The sequence below is a fragment of the Rhinichthys klamathensis genome, unplaced genomic scaffold, assembly GCF_029890125.1.
Source record: "Rhinichthys klamathensis goyatoka isolate OS25496 unplaced genomic scaffold, OSU_Roscu_1.1 h1tg000859l_1, whole genome shotgun sequence".
Classification (NCBI taxonomy): Eukaryota; Metazoa; Chordata; class Actinopteri; order Cypriniformes; family Leuciscidae; genus Rhinichthys; species Rhinichthys klamathensis.
This window is the reverse complement of record NW_026607228.1, coordinates 7,785-34,348: the sequence shown is the minus strand read 5'-3', so window position 1 is coordinate 34,348 and position 26,564 is coordinate 7,785. Positions and strand designations below refer to the sequence as shown.

Here is a 26,564-nt window from a genome sequence, read left to right as displayed (position 1 = left end):
CATCCTTGTATTTTAACTATCGTTACATTATATGAACTGCAAATGCTTTTTTTTGCATCTGTGCGCGATTAGACTAAAGAGAACGCTCTGTATGTGAATGTCCTGATGCACACACTCATTCATTCATTCCAATCATGCACACACGACGCAAGATGTAATGTAGTAGGCTACAACAGATCACTTTCCCATAACGCAACTCCGACTACGGAAACACATTAAGCGTAATTATGAGCCCGAGTCCGATTTTAACCCGACCATTTTTTAATGCGTGGGTCGTTATAACTGACGTTCTCAACTTTCTTTCTCCCGCCCGCAACATTTATGTTTTGTCCCGCTGCCGCCTGCAAATAGACTTTTTCTGTACCTCCAAATACTTTCAAGTTAGCCTACGTGTCGCCACCATACATCCTCCTGATAAATTATTTGTTATTAAAGCATTAAAACACAAACCACTGTTAATTTAACATAAAAGCAAGTAGTTTACTGCGTGCATGGTTTGGCATGACTGAATGCGCGCAAAGTGCGCTCTCTTAATAATTCCTAAAAAGCTGACAGTTCATCGCGATCTCACACATCTCTGTTATTATCAATGAAGCTGACTGCACAATGAATCTTTCATAATATCCACACTTTGTTCGTTATAATTAGAGGATTCGCCAGCATACAGAATTCAGCACTGAACAAAAAAGTCCGTTTTGAGCGGTGAGGGGAGTCTATCTTAAATGCTTCTGATTGGCCATTGCGTTCAAGAAATCAACACATATGTCTGTGATTGGCTACATCGCTCAACGCTGCAAACACGTTATGAATAGAAATTCTGGCCTGTAAATCGTTTCTATTTTGTTTTAGTAGAGTGAGTGCATTACCGCACGCGCCCGTGCTCGCACTCGGCCATCAAATCTAGTCCCACGCCGCACTCTATTGCGTTGGGAGTGCTCAGCTATCTTTCTCTTTCCCCTTGGGATCCATGGCCCATGACACACCCGCCGGTTAGTTTGTTTGTTTGTCAGCCACCGGTCTAGCATCACGCCGATCTGACAGACACGTGTGTCACAGTCTATGGCGTAAATTCTTCGTTGACAGAAATGTTGAAATTAAATATTTATTATACACATTTTTACAACGTTGAAAAACTTTAAGAATATTTGTCATGTTTTTCCTCCTACAGAAATTATATTAAAACAAAAAAAATATTTTTTCCATTTTCAAATTTTTGAAAAAGCTCCAGGGAGCCACTAGGGCGGCGCTTAAGAGCTGCATGCGGCTCTAGAGCCGCGGGTTGCCGACCTATGATCTAGTCGTTCCAGTTGCATAGTTCGCCGGTGCTAGGCTAGCGCGAGTCAATGGTAACTGCTAGCCTGCCATTAAAAACAGTTTTTCCCACTCCACAGTACAGCAAAAGCAGATCAATTATAACGCCAGACTATCGATGTAAATGTCTGTTAAGAGAATAATGTTAGACTACTCTTGCATCTCAATGATCGCAATACATTTACAGGAACTATTTCTCAGCAGCGGCGGAATAAGTGATCATGTTAAACGTTCTTATCGAGTCACAAACCACAGAAATGCAGTGATCAGAAGATTTGGGAACACTGAGAGATGAGATCTGGGTGGTGTTTCCCAAAAGCATTATAAGACCAAGAAGATTGTACAAACCATTGATCTACTTGCAATGTTTTTGGGAAAATTTGATTATTGAGGGTTTTTTGTCAATGTTACACGGGTTAAGTCTGATAGCATTGCTCAGGTTATGTCAGTGAAGTGTTCCTGTGAATCATAAGGAGCGCATGTGACTGATGAAAGTAAGAGTGGTTAATAATAGAGTTGCGGCCTCTTTATTTAGTGCCCTTATGCTTTTTCGGATGTTACCTTTTATGCAGTGTGTAATAGAGCTGTTTGTGAATGTAAAAGGTCTGCAAAGTTTCAAAGATTAAATTGAGTTTGTCTCTTAAAAGAAAGAATAGATTCTGAAGGACCTAAAATGAGTCGTCAGTAATTCCAGTCTTACTTCCTGATCGAACCGATGTAACAACATAACTAATTTGCATAATGTCAGCCCATTGGCAGCTGGCGAACAGCGTCTCTAAGCTCCGCCCTCAAACACTGTAGTGTATCTGAGACTGGAAGAGTTCGGCTCGTGTTGTTCGTGTCGAGGAGACGCTGTTTTCTGAGATTGAGACGGTGAAACCCACGCCATCGTCACTGTTCGTATCACTGTGATCAAGAGCTGAGATTCAGATATGATAATGAGCGTTTGCTCTCTGACCAATCACAGCAGAGCAGCTCTCAGAGAGGCGGAGCTTAGAGAGACTGAATCCTTGATGGAAGCGTTTCAGACACTGAGAGAAAAGAGCTGAAGCTGCAGGGTGTATTATGAGAAAATAAAAATGTTTTTTGACTTTGTATGAATATAAACCTATTATAGGAAAGTCCACAAAATTAGAAGGTTTTTTTATAGCATAATAGGGGCACTTTAATAATGAATCATAACTCATCCTTGTCGAATCATGTTCCGTCTGTTCATGTCAAATGTCATGAGCACAGAAACAAAGCACTGTGGGATAGAGAGAGAGAGAGAGAGTAAAGTCAACATTTCTCCTCTCAGACGCTGCTAATATTGACTTTGGCTGTGTTGTGCCGGACCTGAGCAGGTGCAGGAGAGCGTCAGGTGGGTCATTCCTGCTCTGCAACACCGCAACAACATCAATAGGTTTGTGTAGTAAATAGTTTTGAAATTCGCCCCATGTTCACTTGTGCTATTGTGATGGAATGAAACTAAAACAATAAAAATATACAGTCAAACCAAACATTATTCAGACACCAGATATAATTATTTTATTTTTTTACTAGTGTGTGCAGGACACTATAGTTCATTTATGTAAGTGAGGAGAGCAAAATAAAGTAAACTGTGACATATTATACCCAAATATTCTTCATACCAGTATAAAAATTTGGGACAAAAACTATTCCTCCACTTTGAGCTGATCATGTTTTCTTCAGTGTGTTTTCTGTAACTGCTAATGCTCTTTTTACACACACACTGAACAACATGAAGCATTGCTTGGTCACTGGTTGAGCTAAACTGGTATTATCTAATTGTGTAGTTAAATTTAACAGCTGACAGATATTCAACATAATTCATGTGTGAGAGTCTAACAGAAGGACGGACAAAACCAGTCAAATATCCACTGATTTAATAACTAATATTTTAATACCATATTCAAAACTATAGTGAATAAACTGATAATGGGTCTCATTCATGAAACATTCGTAAATATACGAGTAAATATGAGAGTGATTTGCGCGTAAAGAGACCTTCCCGAAAACTCTTCTCCTGATTCACAAATACTTCATAAACGTCAGATGTGATCGTGAAATGTGTGTGTTAATGAATTCCAATCAGTCGTAAATGGGACGCGCGTGCACGCTCATTCTCAATTACCATAAATCCCGTCCATTAAATCCGACTGACAACTATATATGGGCATCATATTATGACATGAATGCGAATGAAAAAAAAAAATCTCAGATGCAGAAATTGAAGTTTTATTATCAGAAGTTCATTCAAAACGCCACATTTTATTTTCAAGCGTACATAGTGGCGTATCAGGTCCTAAAGAAAAGGCAGCTTGGCAGCATATTACAGATGCAGTTACTGGAGTTTCATCTGTTAATCAAACATTCCCAGAAGTGAGAAGAAAATGGTTCGACATTAAGCTTGAGAGCAAAAAACGAATTAGTTCACTTTGGAAAAATAGTATTCAAACTGGAGAAGGACCACCATCGCAGATGCGATTACTGGCTCTCATAATAAGAAAAACCGTATGTAATAACTATATATCATATTTTTTCAAAATGCTATGCAAATATGTACCCGATTAAGGTGAATTAAAATGCAGCCTTATTAATGAGCAAAACGTTCGGGTGTTAAGCGCACTATTTACGCGTGGCTGGGAGCAGGTGTAGATTTCTGTCGTACCAACTCACATTTGGAAAATACGAACATTTTAATGATTCCGAAAATTTACGCCAGAACCACTTTACACACGATTTACACAAAAATTCGTTCTGCTCGTGTTTCATGAATGAGAGCCATTGTGAGAAATGTTGAAGGTGTCTGAATAAATTCTGGTTTGACTGTGTATTTTAGTAGTTTTATCCCACATATTGGGGCATTGCACTGCAGGATTGACTCATGATGAGTCGGTCTGACTGAAACTCGCGTGACCTTTGATTGTGAGCGAGATCGGGTTGTTGAGGCGCACCATGATTTATGGTGTATTGTTCAGGACGTCCCACAGCTGGTAGTGACACTAATGCGGTGGTTTTTATCACCCGGAGTCTGATGGATTCGCCCCTTTGCTCTCATTTCTCCGTCGCTCTATAATCTGCTCTGACTGCGCTTCATCTTAACTTCTCTTTATTTTTCTACACGCTAGCTTCTCACAGGGACTCATTGTGTGTGTGTGTGTGTGTGTGTGTATAAACCCCGGGCACATCTCACATCTGAACAATTAATCTTGCTCCGGGCGCTTTCACTTGTAATCTGTGTAGAACAAACATGTCCAACACTTTCTCTCTTGTTGAAGGTGACGTGTGTAATTTCTGTGCCACTAGCAACACTGCATTTATTTTTGTTGAAAACGTTTACAAAACTCAACTATGATGCTGCTGTGATTAGCAATAATTAGATTTATTATTACTTTTGTTGTTGTTTTAATTTTTTCTAAAAAGTAAACTCTGAATATGGTCAAGGAAATGTTTCAAAAACAATAATAATGTAAATATTTGTATTATTATTGTTGTTGAAACATTAGCGAGATTGTTGTTGAAACATGTCCTTGACCATATTAATTAAAAATATTAACATTTTCATTAAATCATGTTTTATTCTTTTTAACAATAATTAATAATAATAATATTTCTTGAGTTTTATTCTTTTAATAATTAGATTTATTATAACTGTTGTTGTTTTTATATTTTTTTATATTATAGAAATATTTGTATTATTGTTGTTGAAACATGTCCTTGACCATATTAATTAAATATATTAACATTAACATTTTAATTAATTCATGTTTTATTATTTTAATAATAATAATTTATTAGTAGTATTGGCAATAATAATATTGTTGTTATTATTATTATTTTTACTGTTATTATTGTTAGTAATGGCAATAATAATAATTGTTGTTGTTAATGGAAATGATAATTATTGTTATTATTATTAATACTCCTTTAAAACAAAGTGAACTATTATTGGAAATACTTTGTATTACTTTTACATAGATGTGTGTGTCAGCTCATGTGACAGAATTGTCTGTGGATTCTGAGAATCAGTCGATTAGACTCGGCTCGTTTCATCAGTTCTAATTACAAATTGAATGAACTCCTCACACACATTCATTGTTCCTCACACAGATCAACACACGCACGGCTCGCTTTTGTTACTATTGATTGTTGGAAGCGCTCATTTGTAGCCTTGGTGAGCATAAGGTACTTTTTAAAAGCGTAAAAATCATTTATAGAAATATTTATGTATAATTCTTATTATATTTTAATAATTATAATATGAATTATTATTATTTGATGGAAACTGAGAAAAGAGGTTTTGGTTGCATTGCATTTGAAATTTGCTGAGAACAGAGTAAACATCCTGAATTTGTTTTGGAATTTTCTCGGCTTTACTCCGTAAATGTCATCACAGAAGTCTGAATGGAAATGATTTGCTCTGTCTGTTTTGTTTGGACAGAAATCCTTAAGCGCGATTTAATATTTATGGGCATCATGCAGAGTCACTGAAGAGAGTCCACAGAAAACAGCTTGTGAACTGATTGAAGGACGACAGATAACAGTGGAGATGAAGTGTGTCTCTAGGTGCCTTTGTGCTCCATACTGTGTGTGTGTCTGTGCATGTTGTGAATTAATTAGAATAGAAATGTTTAAATAATTATCTTTAATAATAACAGAAACAGTGTTGTCATTTATAAGGTTGTTCAGCTTTAAGAAAAGTTTACCCAAAATGCTTAGGGGGCTGAGCGCGCAGATAGGACCAGAGAGAGAAGAGAGAAAGGAAAATGACTCCATGTTTGTGCGCTGTATCAATGTGTAATCCCGTTGATTAACTTCAGTAAACAGTTCGTTTTATTTAATTCAAGTCGTCAGTGGTCATTACTGCTTGTTAAGGAAGAAAAGATACGACAATCTTTGGTGCCGAAACCCGGGATAACTTGCAGGCAACATCCGAAATGGCGGAGCGACTTGAAAGACTACTCAGAAAACGGAGAGCTGTACGCGGTTCCACGACGAGACTTTTGCAAGACGTAGAAACAGAGGTTGGCAAAGAAGATCCGATCGTTGACAGATTATGTGAACTGTTAGCCCTGTTATCTGCAAAAGAGGAAACGCTACTGGAGTTGAATCGCGAAATACAGGAGTGTACAGAAATGGATGATTTGGAAAATGAAGTTGTTAATGCGGAGGAGTATGGAGAGCGAGTCGTCAGCGCGAAAGCTCGCGTGCAGCGCGTGACGCAGAGAATCCGGGAAAGCACTAACAGCAGGCCGTGTGACGCAGTGCCATTGCAGCGCGGACAAACAGTTAAGTTACCCAAGTTAATTATCAGCAAGTTCAGCGGTGAAATTAGCTTGTGGCAAGACTTTTGGAATCAGTTTGAAACCGCTATTCACAGAAACGACGCGCTGAGCAAAACAGAGAAGTTTAATTACTTAAAGACATACGTAACCGGCGCTGCTTCAAAGGCAATAGCGGGACTGATGTTGACAGACAGCAATTACGATCACGCGATCGATCTGCTTCAGAACCGGTTCGGAAGAAAGGATCTGCTCATTAATACGCATATGACCAAGTTGTTGAATCTCTGCCCAGTAAAGAAATCACACGATGTGAGTGCTCTGAGACAACTTTATGATGAATGTGAAGTACAGATCCGTAGCTTAGAATCGCTGGGTGTTGCATCAGAGGCATACGGCAGCCTGCTATGCCCTGTTCTGCTACAGATGATTCCAGATGACATTACTCTCCAGTACAGTCGCCAAAGAGGAACCAGTGATGAATGGAAGGTCTCAGAAGTTATGGAATTTCTACAGAAAGAGATTTTGAGCAGAGAAAGAGCCATGCAACTGATTATGCCAGGTAATTCCAAAGACAGCCAGAGCTATCAAAAACCATTTAAAAGACCAGACACATCAATTGAAATGAAGCAGAAAAAGCATCACATGCCGTCAGCTGCAGTACTGCAAACCACCAGTCAAAGAATACAGATATGTCTTTTCTGTGACAGTGCAGCACACAAAACAGAACTGTGTCCAGGAACTGATATTGCTGCTCGAAAAGTAAAATTGATGAAACTGGGACGTTGCTTTGTTTGTCTTGGGCCGAAACACATTGCAAGATTCTGTAAGGCCAAGGTGTGCTGTAATGTGTGTGGAGGCAGACATCATAGTGCTGTGTGTGAGAAAGGAGAAACAAACACTTTAGACACTGAAAACAAAGATGATGTAGTTTCTTCATTTGCTTCGCATTCTGTTAAGATACAGCCCAATAAACAGAACACTGTGCTTCTTCAGACTGTAAGAGCATGGGCAGAAGGACCTGGTGGACGTAAAAGCATTCGCTGCCTACTGGATGGGGGCAGTCAGAGAAGCTTCATCAGTGAGAACACAGTAAGAGCTTTAAAATTGCCTGTGACAAAGCAAGAAACGTTCACTCTTCATACTTTTGGCTCTGCAGCACCAGTAACATCAAGGCGCAACACAGTGAAAGTCATTCTACAAAGCATCTGGAACAAAGAGCAGAAGGTGGAAGTAGAAGCGCTCGAGACCCCCCAAGTGTGCACTGCTGTGATGAAGATTCCAGGTGAGCACATCCAAGCAGAGTTGAAACGAAAAGGCTTGCAGTTGGCAGACTACCCGGACCCCAGCACTTGTGATACAGAGTTGTCCATGCTGATTGGTGCAGACTATTATTGGCATATAGTGTCAGGCCAAGTGGAAAGAATCACAGATGCACTTGTGGCCATTGAGAGCATTTTTGGATGGTCAGTGCAGGGCCCAGTCACAATGTCCAGTGTTTCCGACACAGCATGCATGCACATACAAATTAATGAAGACACGCTGGTCTCAGAACGTCTGAAAGCCTTCTGGGAAATAGAGTCCCTTGGCATTACCATGCAGCAGACAGACAGCCTTGAAGAAGAGGAGGCTCTTCACATGTTTGAAAAAACTACTCAGTACAAAAACGGGCGATATGAAGTTGAGCTGCCATGGCGACCTGACAAACCAGAACTCCCAGATAACTACAGAATCGCAAGAAAAAGATTTGAAGGACTTAAAAGAAAGTGGCGGTCAGATGTAGTGTTGTATCACAGATATAATGAAGTCGTGAATGAATACCTTAAGCAAGGCATCGTCGAAGACGTGATGGAGGATGGATCGGCTCCAAACACTGTAAAGTATTACATGCCTCATCATGCTGTTCTTCGGGAGGACAAGGTAACAACAAAGCTCAGAGTAGTGTTTGATGCTTCATCACATGACATTGGCTTTCCATCATTGAATGACTGTCTACTTACTGGTCCTAACCTGAATCCAGATCTGCTCAGCATACTAATAAAATTCAGACTGAATGAGATTGCATTTACCGCAGACATCAAGAAGGCCTTCTTGCAGATTTCTCTTGCTGAGAAGGACAGAGATGCAGTGCGGTTCCTCTGGCTCACTGCACCACCCCATGAAGACGCAGGTGAGACGCTGCGTGTGCTACGGATGACGAGAGTGGTGTTTGGAGTGTCCCCCAGCCCATTCCTCCTGGCAGCTACAGTGAGAAAGCATCTGAAGGAATATGAAGACCAACTTCCTGAGGTAGTAAAGATAATAAAAGAATCACTTTATGTTGATGACTTAATCTCAAGTGCAAGTGATGTTGAAAATGCCTTCTCCATAACTACTGGTGCAAGGGAGATTATGTCTGCAGCTGGCATGGACCTTTGCAAGTGGACAACCAACTGTGCTGCATTGAAGGAGAAATGGAAGACGACAATGAGTGAACCTTCAGAGGAGACAGAAACGCATGGATCAGTGCTGAAGGTACTAGGTTTGGTATGGAGAACAAAAACAGATGAATTTGTCTTTGACCTGACTGCACTGCTGGATGCTGTAGCTAAAAGAGAGAATACTAAAAGAAGTGTTCTAAAGCTCTCTGCTCGCATATTCGACCCAATAGGCTTTCTTACCCCATTCACTGTGCGAGTAAAATGCCTCTTCCAAGAGATGTGGATTCGAGGCCTTGGCTGGGACGAGGAGCTGCCCACTGATCTTGCACAAGAATGGAAAGGATGGTGTTCAGAACTTCCACAGATCCACCACATACACATTCCTCGTTGGTATGGAATAAAATCAGTGCACAGACACGACGCACATCAACTCCACGTGTTTTGTGATGCAAGCGAGAAAGCTTATAGTACTGTCGCTTACCTGCTGCGAGTAGCTGAGGATGGAGCAAAGACCACATGCCTTGTTGCTTCTAAGTCCAGGGTAGCCCCCCTGAAGAAGATCTCACTGCCCCGTCTTGAGCTGATGGGAGCAGTGATTGGAGCAAGACTAGGAAACAGTCTGTTAAAGCCTCTGAATCTGGAGCTACATCAAGTTCATATGTGGACGGATTCGATGATTGTGCTGCAGTGGATTCGCAGTCCAGCTCACAAATGGAAACAGTTTGTGTCAAACCGAGTTTCAGAAATCCAGTCTTTAACTAATCCTGCAATGTGGTCTCACTGTAAAGGCAAGTTCAATCCTGCAGACCTTCCCACCAGAGGTCAGACTGCAACTAACCTGAAGGAAAGTGAACTGTGGTGGAAAGGACCTTCATTTCTGACTGCACTGAATCAATTGGAAGAGAGCGATGAAAATCAAAGCGATGAAGATGTGACTAGTGAGCTAAAGCAAGGTCAGCAGGTCATCGTGCAACTCAGTAGCGGCAGTGACGAAAAGGGAATGGAACCTGTGCTGGATTTACTGAAGTACAGTAAGCTGAAGCGAGTTCTGCGAGTCACCGCTTGGATCAAGCGGTTTGTGCACAATACAAGTTCAAGCTCCAAAATGCGAGGTGAGTTGACTGCTGATGAAATGTTTGAGGCCGAGAAGTACTGGATAAAGGTGACACAAGATAGCAGCTTTAGTTATGAAATCAATTTGCTGAAAGCTGGTAAGACCCTGAATGCAGATTCAAAAATCAGAGACTTAAAACCTTTCCTTGACGAAGATGAATTGCTCTGTGTTGGAGGCAGACTGCAACAGTCAGACTTTAGTTACAGAGAAAAACATCCATGGATTCTGCCCAACAAAGACAGATATTGTGAGCTGCTGGTTCAGCACAACCATGAATTTATCATGCATTCTGGTCTGAGAGACACACTAGTACAAATTAGAAGTAGATACTGGATTTTGCGAGGCAGACAAATTGTGAAAAGTATTGTGTCAAAATGTACTGTGTGCAAAAGATTTAAAGCAAAGCCCGCACAGCAGGACACGGCTCCATTACCCCGAGACAGAATATCAGAGACCCCCCCATTTGAAGTAACTGGCATAGACTTTGCAGGTCCACTGTATGTGAAGAATGATCGTGCATTATGCAAGGCTTATGTTGCTCTGTTCACATGTGCTGTCACTAGAGCAGTGCATTTGGAGCTGGTTTCAAGTCAGTCAACAGAAAGTTTCTTGTTAGCACTCAAGCGATTTGTTTCCAGAAGAGGGCTGTGCAAGGTCATCTATTCAGACAATGCTAAAACCTTTAAGAGAGCAAACCAAGACCTTAGTGAGCTGTGGAAGGCCATCAAAGATCCACAAATTCTGGAATACTTCTCAGGGAAGGGCATCACTTGGCATTTCATTGTAGAACGAGCAGCCTGGTGGGGTGGATTTTGGGAGAGGCTTGTAAGGTCTGTGAAAACGAGCCTGAGAATGGTGCTAGGAAAAGCATCGCTTACCTTTGAAGAAATGTCTACACTCCTTGCAGAAGTAGAGGCCACACTGAATTCCAGACCCCTCACCTTTGTACACAATGAGATCGACGAGCCGCAGCCACTAACACCAGCACACTTCTTGGTTGGTGAACGACTCACTTCACTGCCTCCAAAACCATTTCCAGCAGACTATGATCATCCCACTGTGAGTAAAGAGGATATGACAAAGAGGTGGAGATACAGGAACCGACTCATGACCAACCTGTGGAATCGCTGGAGGAAGGACTATCTACTGGACCTGAAATCTGCACATTCCTGCAAAACACAGAAACCTACTGAGTTGAAGATGGGTGACATTGTTCTCATAGGAGATGCCAACATGCCGAGACAAACCTGGAAATTAGGAAAAATTGAAGAGCTGTTTCCAGGCCGAGATGGCAAAGTTAGATCCTGTGCTGTTCGCACATCCACAAGGACTGTGTTAAAGAGACCCGTTCAATTGCTTTATGCATTAGAGATTTAAGTTGATGAACATTTGTTCATGGGGGGAGGATGTTGTGAATTAATTAGAATAGAAATGTTTAAATAATTATCTTTAATAATAACAGAAACAGTGTTGTCATTTATAAGGTTGTTCAGCTTTAAGAAAAGTTTACCCAAAATGCTTAGGGGGCTGAGCGCGCAGATAGGACCAGAGAGAGAAGAGAGAAAGGAAAATGACTCCATGTTTGTGCGCTGTATCAATGTGTAATCCCGTTGATTAACTTCAGTAAACAGTTCGTTTTATTTAATTCAAGTCGTCAGTGGTCATTACTGCTTGTTAAGGAAGAAAAGATACGACAGTGCATGCATGCTGTGTGTGTGTGTGTGTGTGTGTGTGTGTGTGTGCGTCTGTCTGTGTGTGTGTGTGTGTCTGTATGCATGCATGGGTGTGTGTGTGTGTGTGTCTGCTTGTATGCATGAGGGTGTGTGTGTCTGTATGCATGCATGAGGGTGTGTGTATGCATGCATGAGGGTGTGTGTATGCATGCATGAGGGTGTGTGTGTGTGTCTCTGCCTGTATGCATGAGGGTGTGTGTGTGTGTGTGTGTGTGTGTGTGTGTCTGTATGCATGCAAGCAAGTTATGTGTGTCTATGTATGCATGATATGTGTGAGTGTTTGTCTGTATGCATGCATGCTGTGTGTGTGTGTGTGTGTGTGTCTGTGCATGCATGCTGTGTGTGTCTGCCTGTATGCATGAGGGTGTGTGTGTCTGTATGCATGCATGTTATATGTGTGTGTCTGTTTGCATGCATGAGTGTGTGTGTGTGTGTGTCTACATACATGTGGTGTGTGTATGCATGCTGTGTGTGTGTCTGTGCATGCATGTTATATGTGTGTGTCTGTATGCATGCATGAGGGTGTGTGTGTCTACATACATGTGGTGTGTGTGTGCATGCTGTGTGTGTAAGCCATTAGGCCGGCACAGAGCGCTGATTGTGTGCTGTAGTTGTGTCTCTCTCTCAATGGTTTCTGGCTGTCTGTTTGCGTCACGTTTGTATTTGTGGCTGGAAAATCCGTGTGGAGGTGCTCTGGAGTCTGCTAAAGTCATTACGAAATATCAGACACACACACATTCAGGTCCTCCTCTACGGAAAGAGAGAGGGTCCAAACAGCTGACATATGATTGTGATTTGCGTGCTGCCGTTTGGCCCATGTTCACAGCGCTGTGATTTAAAGAGAGCAGCCCGCACACGCTCACACTTCCACAGCTCTGAAGAAGATCTGTCCTATAATCCTAGCGTTCAGCTGACATAGAAAGCATTTTAACTCCACATTTTATATGTATAAATGCATATAATTTAACTCTATGGTTAACACGTGGCTTTTTGCCCAGGGTAAAGCAAGGAAAACTTCACCTTACATCACATTTAGATAAACAAGGAGACGTAATGGATGGCACTCACTTATTCGTGGAGGTGGAAAGAAAAGTTGTACATGAGCCGCAGGATTTCTGGTATATGCAAAAGGCATGAGAGTCACTTTAAAATAAGCTTGTGGAGTTTGTACCGTATCATACAATTCGAAGTTCAAAAACAGGACACATTACATCTTTAAAGCTTCATATACAGTCAAACCCAAAATGTAAGACACCAGATATAATATTTTATATTGTTTCACTAGTGTGTGCAGGACACTATAGTTCATTTATGTAAGTGAGGAGAGCAAAATATAGTAAACTGTGACACACCCAAATATTCTTCATACAGTGACTACCAGTAACATTTATACACATTTGGGAGCAAATATGATTCCTCCACTTTGAGCTGATCATGTTTTCTTCAGTGTGTTTTCTGTAATTGCTAATGCTCTTTTTACACTCAGACTGAACAACATGAAGCATTGCTTGGTCACTGGTTGAGCTAAACTGGTATTATCTAATTGTGTAGTTAAATTTAACAGCTGACAGATATTCAACATAATTCATGTCAAGTCAAGTCAAGTCACCTTTATTTATATAGCGCTTTTTACAATACAGATTGTATCAAAGCGCTTCACAGTGATAACATGAAAACAATATAACAAAAACAATATAACAAAGTTTGTTTCTAAAAGAAATTGCGTCAACGTCCACCTTAAGTAAGGCAGATCAATAATATTATTGAATATTAAATGTTAAATGTCCCCAACTAAGCAAGCCAAAAGCCAAGGCAACAGTGGCAAGGAACCAAAACTCCATCAGGTGACAGAATGGAGAAAAAAACCTTGGGAGAAACCAGACTCAGTCGGGGGCCAGTTCTCCTCTGGCCAATGAAGGAACAGTGCATGATTCGGGCAGCATTACAAGTCAGATTGGATCGGAACATTTAGAGTATTTTTTGGAAGTCCAAGTATGCACGCCGGTCTTAAGACGAGTTGTTGAGGATTTCTCAAGTTGGAATCCCCCAACGGGGAGGATTCCAAGGCCTCCACGTCTTGGAGATGTTGTCCGACAGAACAGCCGCTCCGATTCTGCTGGGGTGCAGGCCATCAGCACGGTAGAGCCTAGGTCGCTCCCAGAACAGATTCCAATTATTTACAAAGAGCAGTTTTTGTTCATTACACAATGACATTAACCATTCATTAAGTGCAAATAATCTACTGAACCTTTCCTGTCCTTGTCGGTACGTGGGAAGCGGTCCAGACACGATGATCGTTGCCTCAGGCGCTGTGCTGCGTACCGCCTCGATCAGGCTCCTGAAGTCCTTCTTCAGAACCTCCGTCTGCCGCAGCCTGATATCGTTTGTTCCAGCGTGAAGCACCACAGCTCCGACGCGCTCTTCACCGTTCAGGATCTCGGGAACCTGTGCGGCGACATCAAGTACACGAGCACCAGGAAGGCAGTGAGTGCGCACCTTACCCTTACCTGAGGTAGCACGGACATGACGGACCATGGAAGTGCCGATGATCACGGCGTCGTCGCGTTCCGACTCGCGAAGAGGGGAGAAGCGTTTCCGGGTGGAGATCTCGAAGACCGGGAGGGGCGGAGAGGTTCTTGCTCTGGTCCTGGCTCGTGTCTTCCGCTGTGGGATCACCCAGGGTCCATGGTGTTGGGTTGGTGCCGGAGTGAATGATGCCAGAGATGATCGCGTCCTCCTGGGCAGAGAAACACACGGAGTGGACGAAGTCGGAGTCAAAAAGTTACTAACCACTGACTTGTGTGCATCGGCGCGTGACGTTTCAAGCGCTGATCGCCGATCCCGCAGCTCGGCTTGCCTCTCCAGCAGACCACGGATCTGTTTCTCCACCGATTTAAGCTCCAATCGTACCGAAATGAGTTCGAATGTGTCCTCACCTGCACTCAGAGGTAACGTTAGACACACATCTGATATGTTCGCCATAACAGATGAACAGTAGATTAGTAGTGATACTACCAATATCACTAGTAATTTAGGACTGGAATGCTGGATATAACCTGTATCCTTTCAGTGAAACGGGTGTAAAATCAGACGGTCAATAGGCGCGAGGCCACGCGTGAAATGCTAGCGGACTAAAGGCTAGTAGCCGAGATTCGCAAAGTTGGGTCTAAGTAGCGATATCAAAGCAATCCGATTGTTTTTTATAAGGAATAGTATCGAGGATAAGTTCCCATGATATAAAAATAGAAAGTGCTTGTTTATAAATGAGTGGTAAAAAAGAAAATCAAGGATTAATGAATTGATTCGACGGAGCTTTCAAACACAAACACCGACTGCTCGCGCATGCGCACTCTCATGTGTGAGAGTCTAACAGAAGGACGGACAAAACCAATCAAATTTAAACTGATTGTATTACCATGTTCTTAACTATAGCGAATAAACTGTGATAATGTGAGAAAAGTGTCTGAATAATGTTTGCTTTGCTGTGAGTTTTGCTTGCTGAAACTCTGGCAGGAAATTAAAGGTGTCAGGAGGTTCATCAGGAGTTAAAGCTAACACACACACACACTCTCTCTCTCTCTCCTTGAACCCAGAGTTTAGTTCTTTTCTTGAACATGGCGCTTGAATCAAGTGTCTTCAATGCAGGCGCAATAAGAGAGTACAATAGAGAATTCATTGAACGGGACCTTCGACGGTGTTGTAATTGGCAGCACATGTCCATCCGAACCCCGTCGCGTTTCAGAAACACTCCTGACTCTGTTGTTCTGTGGAGCTGTAGTTTGTGAGTCTGTTATCGAACACACAACCAAACCAGATGTGTGGTGTGTTTACTGATTCTGCTCTTGGAGAAATCAATCTCACTAACCCTCCCGATCCGAATCAGCCCTGCGGACAAACAAAGGTCCGTTTGTTCACGAGAAATCATTGTGACGCATAACACCTTTCAGGGCCGAGGCTTCACATCAGGCCCGTCACCGTGTTTTGTGTGCTGATAATTGGCTTCTTTTCGACTTTTTAATGCCTCTAAACATCAATAAAAAGCTCTTTCACCTTACAAACACACAGTTTCCACATTACAGCCTCTGGTTAGTTCGGTCTCATGGTTCTGATGCATGTTGAGTGGACTGTCATTAGGAGATGCGTTAAAGGAGAACTCCGGCGCAAAATGAACCTTTGGTCTAATAAAACATTGGTACCTAGTCAACCGTTCTCTGAGATTTGTTTTCATGATAATCGAATGTAAAGAGTTTTATCTCTAAAAACTGTTTAGCGTATAACGCTAGTAATGGGGGCATTTAATAAGTAAAAAGAAATCGCTAGTTTATACCACTAACAAGACTCAAAATAGCCCCACACGAACACAGTAACATAATGAGAGTCCCTACATGCAAAACGAAGCACTGAGAACTTTGTAAGTGTACAGACCGTTTAATAAGAAGATAAAGATAAAGACAGTCCACTTCGTGTATACAGACAGGAGCCATCTTTGGAAAACAGTCTCGACTAGTCAAACCACGAACGACGTGCTGCTAAGTGAGCTGAACTGTATGAATGGCGTTCGTGGTTTGATTAGTCGAGACTGTTTTCCAAAGATGGCTCCTGTCTGTATACACGAAGTGGACTGTCTTTATCTTTATCTTCTTATTAAACGGTCTGTACACTTACAAAGTTCTCAGTGCTTCGGTTTGCATGTAGGGACCCTCATTATGTTACTGTTCGTGTGGAGCTATTTTGAGTCTTGTTAGTGGTATAAACTAGCGATTTCTTTTTACTTATTAAATGCCCCCATTACTAGCGTTATACGCTAAACAGTTTTTAGAGATAAAACTCTTTACATTCGATTATCATGAAAACACATCTCAGAGAACGGTTGACTAGGTACCAATGTTTTATTAGACCAAAGGTTCATTTTGCGCCGGAGTTCTCCTTTAAATTGATCAAAATACGTTTATAATGTAACAAAAGATTCTATTTCAAATAAAAACTGTTCTTTTGAACTTTCCATTCATCAAAGAATCCTGAAAAATAAAATGTAGCACAGTTTCCACAAAAATATGAAGCTGTTTTCAACATTGATAATAATCATAAATGTTTCTTGAGCATCAGATCCTCATATTAGAGTGATTTCTGAAGGATCATGTGACACTGAAGACTGGAGTAATGATGCTTTGATCACAGGAATAAATTACACTTTACTGTATATTCACATAGAAAATGGCTACTTTAAATGACAATAATATTTCAGTATTTTTGATCAAATAAATGCAGCAATGGTCAGCAGAAGAGACTCTTTCAAATTAAAAACATCTGACCGACCCTAAACTTTGAACACATCTTCGACACTGTGTTTTACTTTGTTGAAGTCGGTGAATCCGTTACAGAAGCTCTGCGTTGATCTTTCATTTCTCTCCGGAAATACTGTCTGACTGACTGGAGTCGCTTCCCGGCCAGATGATCCGCATTCCAGCCCGTGAAATCCCAGTTTTGAACGATTGAATTCATTTTTCTGGCTGTTGTGAGTGAGCTGGAGTGGAAATGTATAAATCATGACATAATCACGCTGTGTGTTTGTCAGCGGGCTGAGATTCAGTGAGGTAACTGGGAAAGTGCTATTAAAATGTTCATCATCTCTTCTTCCAGTTAATGCGCCAGATCTCCGTGCACATTTTTCTTTCTGGAATGGAAGGAATGTGTTTCCCGCCACGTGTAGCGGCGCTTTCTCTCTCTCTCTGTGTGTGTGTGTGTGTGTGTGTCTTTATGGAGGAAGAGTATTTTGAGGCTGGACACACACATCAGTGAACAAAAGCAGTACACAGCAGACGTGTGTGTGTGTGTCTATTGATTTTTTTGTTTTTATTTACACTGTCTTGAGGTATGAACATCTGTGTGTGTGTGTGTGTGTCTTCATGGAGGAAGAGTATTTTGAGAGGCTGGACACACACATCAGTGAACAAAAGCATTATACAGCAGACGTGTGTGTGTGTGTCTGTTGATTTTTTTGTTTTTGATTTTATTTACACTGTCTTGAGGTATGAACATGTGTGTGTGTGTGTGTGTGTCTTTATGGAGGAAGAATATTTTGAGAGGCTGGACACACACATAAGTGAACAAAAGCAGTACACAGCAGACGTGTGTGTGTCTGTTGATTTTTTTGTTTTTATTTACACTGTCTTGAGGTATGAACGTGTGTGTGTGTGTCTTTATGGAGGAAGAATATTTTGAGAGGCTAGACACACATCAGTGAACAAAAGCATTACACAGCAGACGTGTGTGTGTCTTGATTTTTTTTATTTATTATTTACACTGTCTTGAGGTGTGTGTGTGTGTGTGTGTGTGTGTGTGTGTGTGTGTGTGTGTGTCTTTATGGAGGAAGAGTATTTTGAGAGGCAGGACACACACATCAGTGAACAAAAGCAGTACACAGCAGACGTGTGTGTCTGTTGATTTTTTTATTTTTTTATTTTTTATTTACACTGTCTTTAGGTATGAACATCTGCGTGTGTGTGTGTGTCGCATGTGCCATAGTTGCTTAGTATTATTTTATTCGCTTATTTTTAAATGGGTGATTTATGTGTATGCGGCTACAAATCTAATTTCATGCATCTAAGAAGTAAATGTTGAAGATCTTTAAAAAGGAATATAGTCATGCGTGTGCAGATGTTTGGGTAAGTCTGTATGCAAATGCACGCGTGCTCATGTTTGTGCATGTGTGAGTCTCTGTGCATGTTCATGCTTATGAATACAGGCCTGACTAAAGCAAAGCTCTTCATGCAGCATCATGAGCTCAACTGCTGCTTTCTCATTTCACTCTTTATCTTTCTCGTCTGTTTGTGAATGTTCATATGCACTTATATCATGCTATCGTGTGCTGATGAATGACACACATATATAAGCTCTTTTAAAAGAATAGCATCATGCATCTTCTGTAATATTATTGAAAATAACAGCATGGACATTCTGCTTAACATCTACACCTTTTGTTTTGAATAAAATAAAAAGGCATGTAGTTTATGAATGACCTGAGGGAGTGTAAATGATGACAGAAGAGTCATTTTTGGGTGAACCATCGCTTTAATAACGCCGTTCGGAGGGAGTCTGAGATCTGAGTGCATTTTCTCACCCTGTCAGAAGGAATGTGGGGATTTTGCTTCACGCGAGCCTCTTTATGGAGGAAGAGTGTTTTGAGAGGCTGGACACACACACACATCAGTGAACAAAAGCAGTACACAGCAGCCGTGTGTGTGTGTCTGTTGATTTTTTTTTGTTTTTATTTACACTGTCTTGAGAAATGAACGTGTGTGTGTGTGTGTGTGTGTGTGTGTGGAGAGACTCTATTCTTTACACATGTCTTCCAGGCGTTAGTCCTATCATGATCCAGACGGTGTGTGTGTGTGTGTGTGTGTGTGAGGCTCCCGTCCCCTCAGTGTTCACAGGCTTTTGGGAGTGCAGGGCACAGCTGGTAGTGTTTATTGCAATTTTATACAGTTTTATTTTAAATAATTATGTTTAATTTTATTTTCAATAATTGCATTTTATTGTATTTAATTTATATTTTATTTTATTGCATTTTATTTCTATGCAAAGCCAATTATAATTAAAGCTAATTATGGTGACCGTAGACTAACGTAAACCCAGAGTTTTATTTATTTTGCACATTTTATTTAGAGGGCTGTTTTTTTATTTATTTAATTGCACTTTATAGTTTTCAATTTTTATTTTATTGCATTTTATTTATTTGTGATTTTGTGAAATTATTTTATTGAATTTTATCTTGATTTTTTTATTGTATTTTTATTGCATTTTATTGTTTTGAAAAGTTAATTATAATGAACACTTAAAGCTAATTATAATGATCATAGACTAATGTAAACCCAGAGATAGCAAACTAATTTTTGCACTTTTTTTAGGCAGATTTTTTTTTAAATAATTTTTTTGCAAACTCTACTCCTTCAACAACAAAAAAAACGTAATGGATGGCCACGAAGTGAGGTTTCATCAGATCTGCTAATTTCTAGTTTTATTTATTTTATTTTATTTTATTGCCAGTATGGTAAAGTATAGCTAACTACAGCTAACTGAATAGACTTTATTGTAGAGACATTTTTATCCCTCAGCTTTTTATAAAGTTTTGACTTTAGCATGAAGAATGTCTCTGACTGGTCTGGGATCAGTTATATCTCTGATTGAGTTCATCCTCACGTGTTTGGAGAGGTGAGGACTGATAAAACGAACATGATTCAGACCACACACTGATGCGGTAAACATTAAGGACTTTATACTCGTGTTAACATTAGCCTTGTGTAGCCAAGCTTTTGACTGTCAGTCTCTTGTGGTGTTGTTGAGGTTCAAGTGAATTGCAACTAATTGCCATTTTGCATGCATTATGAATAAGACTAACCTCTTTATAGTTGTTAAATCTCTCCGCTTGCTGCTCTGTATGAGAGTTGCATCTCTTTTTATTGAGTGTGTGTGATGGATGTATTTTTGCATTTGTTGTTTCAGGCTATGGACGTGATCTTGATGATCTTGCGGATCTTCCTCTTCTTTTTTCTCATGTTTTTAATCTCGAACCGTCAATGTTCCCATGCAGGAATGAGTTTGAGCAGTTTTGTTCGCTGATGCTGTCGTCTGACAGGCCTGCAGGGTGATGAACTGAAGCATCTGGGTTCGAGTTTGAGACGTTCAGTGTGAAGTCTTACCCATGACCTTTGACCTTTGAGGGTTTCAGCTTCACACTTTGGCCTTCTAATTCATATATTCTTTGTCACCCTGGAGAGTCCTGTGCATTGTTCCTCTTTTAAACCTTCAGCATATATTATAACTGTAACGTACGGCGTATCTGATTGGCTGATGCGTCTTTGAGCTCAAGTTTTGACTTTACATTTTTTCTTTACTTTGCAAGACTGTTGAATGAAAGCAGTAGAAGATCTGAGATAATGTGTGTGATCACAGTAACAGTTTTGGAGTGTGTGTGTGTGATGGGTAGGTTTAGGGGTCGGGTTAGTGTGTGTGTGTGTGATGGGCAGGTTTAGGGGTCGGGTTAGTGTGTGTGTGTGTGATGGGCAGGTTTAGAGGTCGGGTTAGTGTGTGTGTGTGTGAGATGGGTAGGTTTAGGGGTTGGGTTAGTGTGTGTGGTTAGGGTTAGAAAAAAAAATCCTTTATTTTGGGAATGGATTCTGGGAAATCTCCCTTATTTTTAATGTTCAATGTTGACAGCTATGGTGTGTGTGTGTGTGTGTGTGTGTGTGTGTGTGTGTGATGGGTAGGTTTAGGGGTTGGGTTAGTGTGTGTGTATGTGTGTGTGTGTGTGTGTGTGTGTGTGTGTGTGTGTGTGTGTGTGTGTGTGTGTGAGAGTGATGGGTAGGTTTAGGGGTCGGGTTAGTGTGTGTGTGTGTGATGGGCAGGTTTAGGGGTCGGGTTAGTGTGTGTGTGTGTGATGGATAGGTTTAGGGGTCGGGTTAGTGTGTGTGTGTGTGTGTGGTTAGGGTTAGAAAAAAAAATCCCTTATTTTGGGAATGGATTCTGGGAAATCTCCCTTATTTTCAATGTTCAATGTTGACAGCTATGGTGTGTGTGTGTGTGTGTGTGTGTGATGGGTAGGTTTAGGGGTCGGGTTAGTGTGTGTGTGTGTGTGTGATGGGTAAGGTTAGTGTAAGGGGTCAGAATATTCAGTTTGTATAGTATAAAAACCATTACGTCTAAGTCCTCACAAAGATAGCGAAGAGTGTGTGTGTTCGTGTTCTCACATGCTGCACGTGGATGTTTGTGTTCAGCAGTTGTGCAGCCCATGAAAGTCATCTCTGCTATGAGGTTAAATGCGAAGTGGGTCAATATTTTTGTTTTAAAAAACGCTCTAATTTATCAATATTAAATGTAATATTCAGTAACAGTTATGTTTGACAAAACTGACAAAAAAATCATGTTAGCCAAGTTACGGATCATTATTACTAGTGGTCAAATGTAAATTATTACTTATAAATATATATTTTTTTTTAAAAGATGCTACTAGTGATTTTTACATTGTATATTATTATATTTTTCATTATAATATTAAAATATTTATTATATGTGTGTGTATATATATATATATATATATATATATATATATATATGGATGTATATTGTATGTGTGTGTATAGACAAAACTTAGTGTGTATATATATATAAATAAATATATAAATATAAAAATATGAAATTAATTATATATCTAAAATATAAAATCCACTCCATTGATGCTGCTAGTGTTTTTTACATGATTGTATATTATATTGGTCATTATAATATTATAATTTAAGTTTTCCACACACATACATTTTATAGAAATATATCTCAATCATGTAAAAAACACTAGCAGCATCAAATAGAATGGAAAAAAATGCTTAAAATATAGAAATAAACATGCATATATATAAATATATTTTGTATGTAAATAAATAAAATATGGAAATATATAAAAAATTGTTTTCACATATATATATATATATATATATATATATATATATATATATATATATATATATATATATATATATATATATATATATATAGGAAAGTTATTCTTCCATTCATTTTAATACTGCAACTGTTTCACATCATAAAGCCAAAGAAACATCTGTCCTTAATAGTTTTATCTTTGATTATTAATCCGCTGATGCCAGAATGTTCAAAATTACAGTGTATTATTCATGTCAGTTTGTTTTATGTATTGAATTTTGCTGCATCATTACCTAATATCACTGTATCAGGTGAAATGTCTCTGTGTGTGTTCGTTCAATACTTCAACAGAGAAACCAGGCATGTAAACACCAACGCTTCTGTCTGTGCATTTTATTTATTCCTCGCACTAAAATGGAGAGCAAAGTGAGTTGTGTGACTGGAAGAGGGATGCGGCTGGATTGCATTGATAAACAATTGTGATCAATTTGTTTCCAGAGTGTTCTGTCCCAATTTAACCCGTATGTAGAGAATCAATGATCAGAATCACTGAAAGTACAATGCTAGCCAAGTTAAAGCTAAATAACCATCATGAAAAGTGTGTAATCATCATCTTTTATTACAGAACAAGGCTTTGAGCAATAAAAGTGTAAGACCTGTGCTTTCTAAACTGAATAAATGAGCAGTTATTGTGTGTTTGGTCTCTGGCTGTGCCTGTAATTTGCCTTTTTTTTATGCTCTGCAGTTTCTTTTGTTAGGGCAGTTTGAGTAAAGACTAAATAATGCGGCTAATTAATCTCCCGTCGCCTGCATAAATTACTCACCCTGATCCCATTGTTAAAAGTGCAGAATTAAGCAGTTTAATTCATTTTTGAAAACGACTTCAGCTTTAGTTTTCCCAGTGAGATGAGTTGGAGCGTTTTATAATAAGTGAGTCCGGCAGTGTTTTTTTCTTATGCATAATTGATCTTATATACGAGGCAGATCAGCGTGTAACTTAATATGATTGTTTAATCATCATTAGAGTTTCCCCAGAATGCAAACGTGTGCCGAATGAATGTTAGATCTGTATACCTCAAGTGTACAAAAGTACAGATAATAAAATGGTACTCCAGTACTATTATTATAAATTACTAATGCTAATCCCAGTATTATCATGAATATTATTATTGTTACTACTATTATTAGTATTGTTATTATTATTAGCGTGTAGAGTTGTTCACAACTCTATTACTATGATTGTCTTAAATTGCCTCTATCTATATCTATATCATTAAGTATCTCATTACTTACCATTTTATTACTTATATCTATATATCTATATTTAGCTGTTTTCCATCTCTTTGTTTTTGTTTTTCACTCTTCTGTATGTGTGTCATTGATTTCTTACCTTGTATAAGTTACTGTTTTTGCAATAAAAAATTAAAAAATAAATAAAGTATAAAAGATTTTGACTCAAATATGATCGGTTACAGTCCCTCAGGGCTCACTGGTGATTTTGCCAAGTAAGACATGTTCCTGGATCAACATATTTTTTAACATTCCTGTCCCAAAATGTAGTCCTTACCCAATCCCTACCCCTAAACCTAACCCTACCCATAACTTTTCCCTGAAATCAGAGGGTAATGAAAGGTGAATAGCACTGATGTTTAAGTACTTCACCCTGGTTCTAAGCCTAAACTTGACATAAACTGTAAACTTGTCCCTCAAATCTGATTGGTTGATTGGAAAGTTGTTCCAGGATCAACAAAGATGTTGATCCAGGAACATGTGGTACTTGGTGAAATCACGTTCACCGTCCATTAGACTTGTAGTCAAGACCGCCTAAACCGAGACCAAGACAGACCAAGTCGAGACCGGAGGGAAAAAAACAGACTAGTGATGAAGCTAAGTAATAACTTGTAAGATTTTGTTTTGCATTGCCTGCCTATCTCTGCTGATTTCGAAGTCTCCAAATGAATCCATTTTGCAACTTTTAAATACATAATTATATTTTTAAAAACGAAATTATAGGCTTAAGTGCAGGATCCGAAAGTTGGTTGTTTTGTCGCTATGGTTACACACACACACACACACCGTTGGCGGTGCGCTCAAAGTCATCTGTCAGTTGTGCAGTTACCCAAAATCTCCTGAATGAAGTTAAAACCCATCATGTCACTGATATGTGTTTTACTAAATATTAATACATCAAAAACTGTACATGATATGTGTTTTTTAAATCAAGTGATCAAAGTGCTCGTTGCCGCTGCGATCAGTGGCGCGGATACGGTGTTTTCTCGTGTGGCTCGCGCACACCGCACTGTCTTCACTCGGACGCGCGCTTCAATCCGATGCGGATATCGCCGTGGATATTGTAGTATTGTATTGCTAAATCCCCCGACCACTGTGTCGGTCTGAGACAGCGAGACCTAGACAAGACCGAGAGGTCCGAGACCAAGACAAGACCGAGAGGTCCGAGACCAAGACCAAAGATCGTCAAGGCCGTGACAAGACCGAGACCACGTAAAAGTGGTCTCGAGACCGGTCTCGAGACATACATCACTACCGTCCATCAGGTGTTCACTTGACCGTTGGTTATTCATGGCTCTGGTTTGTGTCTGTCGGGCAGATCAAGAGCTGTAAACGTGAGCCGGAGATCCAGGCGCTGACGCTGAAGAGTTTGCTGTATCTGGAGCGCTACATGTACCTGATCCTCTTCAACACGTACCTGCACCTGGAGAAGAGAGACTCGTGGCAGCGCTCCTTCAGCCAGTGGATGCTACAGGTGAGATCAGACCAATCATCTGTTAATAATCTGCATTGAAATCCCGCCACAAATGCTTTCACAAATGTGTAAATGATGAATAGTTCTCTCCTTTATTTCATGTTGCTGCTTAAGTTGACGTTGCAAAAGGCTGTTGATAAATAAGTCTACAGTGCATTTGCACCATCATTTCTGCTGAGTTCATCATGACACTTCTGTTTTGCCAATCGTACTGAACTATAGTTGATATGATTTTTTCTGTGATGTGCAATTAAGCCACATTAATATTTCATGTTGCAGCAGTTAGTTTATTATTAGGGGCCGAGCACCTATTGTTTTCATCCGTCGTCTTCTGCTGCTTTTTAGTCTATGGCAGACCATAGAAGCATTTGGTAAAAAGTTGTGAAATTTGGCACACTGGTAGAGGACAGTCCCAGCATTCACCTCTGCAAATTTGGAGTCTCTCACTCAATCCCTCTAGCGCCACCAACTGTCCAAATTTTGCACATACGGTTTTTAAACTTTTGAACCGTAAAGGCTAAAAACAAAAAACTTTTTTGAACTCCTCCTAAACCGTTGCTCCAATTTTCACAAATTTAACCAGATTATCTTCAGACCATGCTGACAAAAAAACAAACATGGAATTCAAGTTTAGTCAAACCATTCTCAAATAACCCGTGAACGAATTTAGCGAAGAGCACACCAAAATGAACGTGAGGCTGTATCTCCAGAATGCTTTAGCGTGTTCTGACCAAACTTGGTGTTTGTTATGACAACAATGACTTGAGAGGATCTGCACAGTTTCAGCACAGCGCCACCCAGTGGTCAGGAGATATAAAAAAGGATATATTTTTGCTTATTACTTTGGCCGAAAATAACAAAACTGGCCTCTTTAGTTTCGATGCAGCGTGAAGAGTTAAACGATACCCAATTTTCCAATGTCAGCCATTTTGAATTTTGTCGTAAATGCTATACAAACCCATTGGCGTATCGTTACGAAACTCTGTATATGCAATCGGCACCATTCCCCGAAGGTACTCAAAGTTTAGAGACGGCGCCATCTTGTGGTGAAAAATCCATGAAAAAAAAAAAAAGCTTTTAATTAATTTTGTCCATTGTAATGAAACTGATCTTAATAGATTCCTTGGGTCATGCTGAGAACATAGAAACCAATTTTCCCATAATCGGCCGAACTTCCTGTCCGACGTTTTGATTTTCATTAAAAACCTACTTTTTCGAACGCCTCCTAGACCGTTTGTCCTATTTGCACCAAATTAGAGTCAGATCATCTTCAGACCAGGCAAAAAGTTGCGGATTTTGTGTCGATAAACGAAACTAATTTGATGGCATAATGTCAAACTGCATCTGAGGCTGTAAGGGAAATCCAACACAGACCACATCGGATTTATTTGGTGTCAGCGCGACCTATTGGTCAAAAGACTAAGCAATTATGTCACATTACGAGTGATTGTATTAATGGACTTTCCACCATTTTACTTAAAATAGTCTCCAAATGTCTTGACT

At 39.9% G+C, this 26,564-nt stretch overlaps 1 protein-coding gene across 1 annotated transcript in view; it reads left to right on the top strand.

The window, feature by feature from the left end:
• pald1a (phosphatase domain containing paladin 1a) overlaps window positions 1–25,100 on the top strand; it is an 87,038-nt gene extending 61,938 nt beyond the window's left edge. The window contains exon 19 of the mRNA XM_056243873.1: window positions 24,906–25,100. Within this exon, the coding sequence (XP_056099848.1) occupies window positions 24,906–25,100 (195 nt within the window). The remainder of the gene's footprint in view (window positions 1–24,905) is intronic.
• The last annotated feature ends 1,464 nt before the right edge of the window (window positions 25,101–26,564 follow it).